We start from the raw sequence: 6,441 nt of genomic DNA, 5'->3' as shown, positions 1-6,441 counted from the left end.
CCTTCAGTTCCTTTGGTACTTTCTCTAGCTCCTCCACTGGGGGCCCTGTGTTCCATCCAATAGCTGACTGTGAGCATCCACCTTGTGTTTGCCAGGCACTGGCATAGCCTCACAAGAGGCCGCTATATCAGGGTCCCTTCAGCAGAATCTTTCTGGCATGTGCATTAGTATCTCTTTTTGGTGGCTGATGATGGGATGGATTCCCGGATGGGGTAGTCTCTGGATAGTCCATCCTTTCATCTTAGCTCTAAATCTTGTCTCTGTACCTATATCCTTTCAAGGGTATTTTGTTCCTTCTTCTACAGAGGAATGAAGTATATTTTTAAAAATGTGTTTTAAAATAAATCAAGTCTGTTCAAAAGAAGTTACCTCCAAGAGAGAGATTTGAAGTTTATTATTTCTTTTGATTTTTTTGAGTTATTTATACAAGTGCAAAATTAAGAAAGATTTTCTCATAAAGTTACATGTACATAGCTACCTAATAGGGTATTGGACATCTATCCTTAACTTGAATCAATAGGCAATTTTCCAAGTTAATCCTTGTGCTGTATCAGTATCTGCTAAGAATGTGATCAATTCTACCTTTTGAACATAGAAACTCCTGGACCATCCTTGTATCCATCAGGCCACTCTCAGAAGGATATTTTAAATGCTACAGAAAATAGAGAACATTTCTCTATGTAACTAAAACCTCTTTCAAAGAAATTTGTAATTTAATCTTTCAACATTGACATCACCAAATATAATAATATATAATTATAATATATAATATATAGATTCATTTTTCTGAAATGATTTTTTAAAAAGTTACAGAGATCAGTATTTATATATTTTCTTAAATTGCATACCTAATCAATATACAACTAATGACAGCTTTCCAATCTTTCAATGTGTCTCACTTGACAGAAATATTTATTTTTATATTTATCACTATAAAAAGTGATCATGTATAGTTTAGTTTGAGAGACACAATATCCTTCCTCACTGTCAACCTCTGAGAAAAAATGAAATGCCAAGTATATTACTATGATATGATTAGACCAACTGCCTAAAACACTTCAATGGCCCTAAGAGGTTCGAGAGCCCATCTTCCTTTTCATCTTCCTGTAGGCAACTCTCTTACCAGACACATTAATAAGTGTGACCTTTCCTACATTATAAATTAAGGATCAAGGTTTTCTCTTCCACTACTAAAGCTCACAGAGAGATTATTAACTACAGGAAAATGAAGCCACATTAATTAGCTTCTCGAGAGGATTTCTTGACTCTTCATAATGGAATCATAAGAACAAAGGTGTAAATTTGTCCTAATATAAGAAAAATCTAACAAATAAGAGAAAAGCTTACAGGAGACAAATAACTACAATAGAGAAGTAGTATGGTTATGTGTGTGTGTCAGTGTGTGTGTGTGTGTGTGTGTGTGTGTGTGTGTGTGTGTGTGTATCTGTGTGTCTATGTTGTTTACACATCACAGTACCCATATGGTCAGAGAACAATGTGCAGGAATTAGTTCTTTCTTTTCTTCCATGGGAATTTTAAGGATTGATATCAGGTCACCAGGTTTGATTGCAAATACCTTTACTCACTGAGTCATCTTGCTGACAGCTAAATTACTTTTTAATAACAAAACAAACAGATAAATGCCTTATCTAAAAAATCACCTTATGAAACATTTTGTGTGAATATTTCACTGTTTGTCCCTCAGGCTCTGTCATTTATGATCAACTGTGTCTCCTCCGAGAACCTCCTTGGACCAATTTTCATCAGTTTAGTTTTCATATACAGGTAGAAATGTCACTTCCCTTACAAAGAAACAAGATAGCATTTACCAATGCACTGAAGCTATCCAATTAAAATATTATGACTATGTGTGTGAATGTATGTTTTTCTTTTAATCTTAGAGAAATACTAACTATATGTAGGGGTTATTCCTTTGGGATAATGTTGTTTATCAGATGATGGCTTAATGAGAACGACCATCCTGTGTGTTGGCTGTCATTTTACTTGGCCTAGTTCCTTTGCTGATGTGAACATTTTCTCTTAGATGCATGCAGAATACAGCAGATGGCCCTTCTGAACATGTGGAGGATTACCTGTGTGACCCAGAAGATATGCCCTTGGGCTCTAGAGAGTGTAAACTCCCATGCCCCGAGGACTGTGTGATATCTGAATGGGGACCGTGGACACAGTGTGCTTTGGTGAGATTATAGACTATTTGGGTAAAATGGAGTTTGCTTAATTTTTGTGAGCCATGTACACAAAGCGAAGTGTGCTTCCTTGGCCACTTCCTTGTATGGGTAAGCCATGTAAGTTCAGCAATGTTTCTACAACAGCTTGAGTTCTTCCAAACTGTTTGTTCCTTCACAACCATGCTTCTAAACCAGCCAATGATTCCTTCCGCAGGCCTTAGAGATTACACAGCATGTTACAAACTGCAGTGGTCATAATGAATCTCTTTGATTAAAATAAGAAAAGAATGAAACGCTAATGAAGGTACTTTAATGATGTCAGTTTAGTATCCCTTGACTCCTGCAGAATCAAATTAATATAAGTTGTAAGTGTGAGGCTATGTCAATGCCTGGCAAATACAGAAGTGGATGCTCACAGTCATCTATTGGATGGAACACAGGGCCCCTAATGAAGGAGTTAGAGAAAGTAACCAAGTAGCTAAAGGGGTCTGCAACCCTAAAGGAGGAACAACAACATGAACTAACCAGTACCCCCAGAGCTGTGTCTCTAGTTGCATATGTAGCAGATGATGGCCTAGTCAGCCATCAATGCAAAGAGAGGCCCTTGGTCTTGTGAAGATCATACGCCCCAGTACAGGCGAATGCCAGGGCCAGGAAGCAAGAGTGGGTGGGCTGGGGAGCAGGGTTGGGGGAAGGTTATAGGGGGCTTTGGGGATAGCATTTGAAATGTAAATGAAGAAAATATCTAATAAAAAGAATTTTATTTTATAAAAATATTCATTTAAAAATACTTGAATTATTTAAAATGTTGCTTAAATAGACTTATTGATAATTGAAATATAAATCTATAAGGTAAAAAAAAAGAACACTCTTGCAAACAAAAAAGTTCTGCAGTAGGTGTACTGACACCAGAAAGCCAACAATCTTAAGTAAGAATCTGAAGAGGAAGAAGGTTACACATGGTGGATCCTCAGGTATTCTTCTAAAATGGATGCGTGTAGACATTGACAAACAGAACCAAATGGTCATAGTTTCCATTCCAGGAATCTGCTCTTAGTATTCCTGTTGATGAGTATAGAAGCAGCCCCACTTCAACAACCTCCATGTTTGTGATAGAATCAATTTGTAGCAGAATCTGTGACAATATGCATTTCATCCTATGCCATCCACTTTCCCCTAAGAAGAAAAGATCATATGCCAAAACTCCAACTTCACTGAGCATCGATTCGAAGCACTTCTTGGTTCCTGTCTCACAGAGGAGGGTGGTTACTGTTCATTTCCCTTACAAAAAAAAGCTTACCCGGGTATTTGTCAGGATTCTCTAGAGCAGTAGTTCTCTACTCATGGGGTATAACCCCTTTGGAGGTCACATATCATATATCCCACATATTATATATTTACATGATAGTTCATAACAGTAGCAAGATTACAGTTAAAACATACAAAAGAAATAATTTTATACTTGGGGGGCTCACCATAACATGAAGAATTGTATTAAAGGGTAGCAGAATTAGAAAGTTTGAGAACCACTGTTGTAGAGGTATGTAGTGTATAGATATTGGAGGTAGGAGGAATATTAGAATGGCTAGTCCAGCTAATCCAAAAATGGCTCTAGTCAGTCTAGCTGTTCAATCCAAGAAGCTGAATATCTCAGACTGTCTTCATTCAGTATATGCCAGAATCCCAAAGAAGGCTCTGATGCCAGTAAAGGGGTGAAGTTGCTAGTGACAGAAGGAACAAACAGGCAGAGAGTTGCCTTCTTCTGGGTACTTTATATTGGCTCCCAGCAGAAGATGTGGCCCAGAATAAAGGTGGATCTTGCCACCTCGAAAGATCTATGTTAAAGGATATCTTCCTGAATGGATGGACTATCCAGAGACTACCCCATCTGGGGATCCATCCCATCACCAGCCACCAAACCCAGACACTATTGCACATGTCAGCAAGGTTTTGCTGAAGGGACCCTGATATAGCGATCTCTTGTGAGGCTCTGCCAGTGCCTGGCAAATATAGAAGTGGATGCCCACAGTCATCTATAGGATAGAACACAGAGACCCCAATGGAGGAGCTAAAGAAATTACCCAAGGAACAGAAGGGGTCTGCAACCCTATAGGTGGAATAACAATATGAACTAACCAGTACCCCCAGAGCTCGTGTCTCTAGCTGCATATGTAGCAGAAGATGGCCTAGTCAGCCATCATTGGGAAGAGAGGTCCCTTGGTCTTGCAAACTTTATATGCCCCATACAGGGGAATGCCAGGGCCAAGAAGTGGGAGTGGATGGGTAGGGGAGCAGGGGGGGGGGAGGGTATAGGGGACATTCGATATAGCATTTGAAATGTAAATGAAGAAAATAGCTAATAAAATAATTTTTAAAAAGAAAATAACTAATAAAAAAGGATATCTTCCCACTTCAAAGATCTATATTAGAACAGGGTCTTCCTACTTCAAATGATTTAAGAAAAAACACCTCACAGGTATGCTTAGCCATTTGGGTTTTATTTTATTCTAGATGAAGGAACTTGGAAAACCAAGAATAACCATCACAACCTGTCAGTCACACATAGTCTGTGCTTTTTTTTATTCCTAGACAGACAGATGAGTTCAAAAGCAATCAGAAATCTAGATTTCAACAAAACTGAGGACCATAGCAGCCATCTAGAGAAAGGGAATTGCTTAAAACTATATGTGCAAAAGTTAGTTTCTTAGTTAAGGCTACTATCGTTGTGCTGAAACGCCATGACCAATGGAAAATTGGGAAGGAAATGGTTTGTTTCACTCATACTCACACTTCCCTATACCAGTTCATCATAAAAAACAAAAAACAAACAAACAAACAGTGGAGAGTAGGAACTCATGAAGGGCAGGACCCCTAGAGGCCAGAGCTGATGCAAAGGCCATGGAGGGATGCTGCTTACTGGCTTGCTCCCTCTGATTTGCTCATGCTGATTTCTTATCAAACATATGACCACCAGCCCAGGGAAGAACCCACAAAGAATGGGCTGGGTCCTTCCCCCCTTAATCACTAAGAAAAACTCTACTCTCTTGCCTACAGCCCAGTCTTACAGAGGCATTTTCTTAATTGAGATTCCCTCCTCTCAGATAACTCTTATCTAACCTGTGTCAAGTTGACAGAAATTTATCCAGCACAGTTAGCTTAATCCTGCACAGCTGTGAGCAGCAATGTGAAAAAAAAAAATCAGAAAGATACGTTTAATGTTAAGACATTCAACAAAATACAACTTCAGGCAAGTTTAGAGTCTGTGTTTTTCAAGGTGGATTGCTGTATTTAGCTGTGTGTTAATATTGTTAAAATGCTAAGTGGCAACTAACTGACTGCCCAGAAGCAAAATAATGCCAATATATCATTTGAACAGATGCTAAAAGAAGAGTGAAGGCGCTACCCTTCATAAAGGTCTGCAAATGAATTTCTCTTTTAATTTTGCAGCTGAACTACATTCTACAATGATGAAATTCTTGTCATCAGGGATTCTGTTAAGAGAACATCCAGCTTATATAAAACAGGGACTGTTGAATTTGGGCTGCTTTTTAAATTCCTTAACAGGGATTTTAATACCAGGAACCACCAAACAGGAACTGTGTCCATCTGGGTTCAGTTTTAAATACACATAAGTAGCCATCTTAGAAAAAATATTAAGTTCTACCATGTGTAGCAAAGAAGAGTTTGTGAAAAATATTTCGTTTTCTTGAGTATTTTTCAATAGAAATTTTGGATTGAGACTAAAACTCAACTAGTTGACTAGGTGTGCCTTTTAGACTTTATAAATTATCTTAGATCATCACCTAGGATGTCAGTAAACAAAAAACAAACATTCATTGCATGAAAAGAACTGTTAAGTTTAAAGAATATACAAATAGAGAAAACAGAAGTAGTTCAATGTACTCTGAACATGGTAGCAGGACCTTTCTTTTTTTTATTATATATCATATATATTTATTTATTATTTTTTAAAATTATTTTATTAGGTATTTTCTTCATTTACATTTCAAATGCTATCCCGAATGTCCCATATGCCCTCCCCCTGCCCTGCTGCCCTACCCACTCACTCCCACTTCTTGACCCTGGTGTTCCCCTGTCCTGGGGCATACAAAGTTTGCAAGACCAAGGGGCTTCTCTTCCCAATGATGGCCGACTAGGCCATCTTCTGCTACATATGCAGCTAGAGACATGAGCTCAGGGGGTACTGGTTTAATTAACCAAACAGATTTATGTATCAAAAATAATAATGTTT

The 6,441-nt window shown here is 38.2% G+C and overlaps 1 protein-coding gene across 2 annotated transcripts in view; it reads left to right on the top strand.

Annotated features, from left to right (window-relative positions):
* The window catches only part of Thsd7a (thrombospondin type 1 domain containing 7A), a 388,294-nt gene that overhangs the window by 358,751 nt on the left and 23,102 nt on the right, over window positions 1-6,441 (top strand). For both annotated transcript variants that reach the window (XM_021190560.2, XM_029534932.1), the window contains exon 17: window positions 2,045-2,198. In XM_021190560.2, the coding sequence (XP_021046219.1) occupies window positions 2,045-2,198 (154 nt within the window). The remainder of the gene's footprint in view (window positions 1-2,044; window positions 2,199-6,441) is intronic.

The sequence above is a fragment of the Mus pahari genome, chromosome 2 (genome assembly GCF_900095145.1).
Source record: "Mus pahari chromosome 2, PAHARI_EIJ_v1.1, whole genome shotgun sequence".
Lineage (NCBI taxonomy): Eukaryota > Metazoa > Chordata > Mammalia > Rodentia > Muridae > Mus > Mus pahari.
The sequence above is the reverse complement of the archived record's forward strand: the minus strand, read 5'-3'. Positions and strand labels throughout refer to the sequence as shown.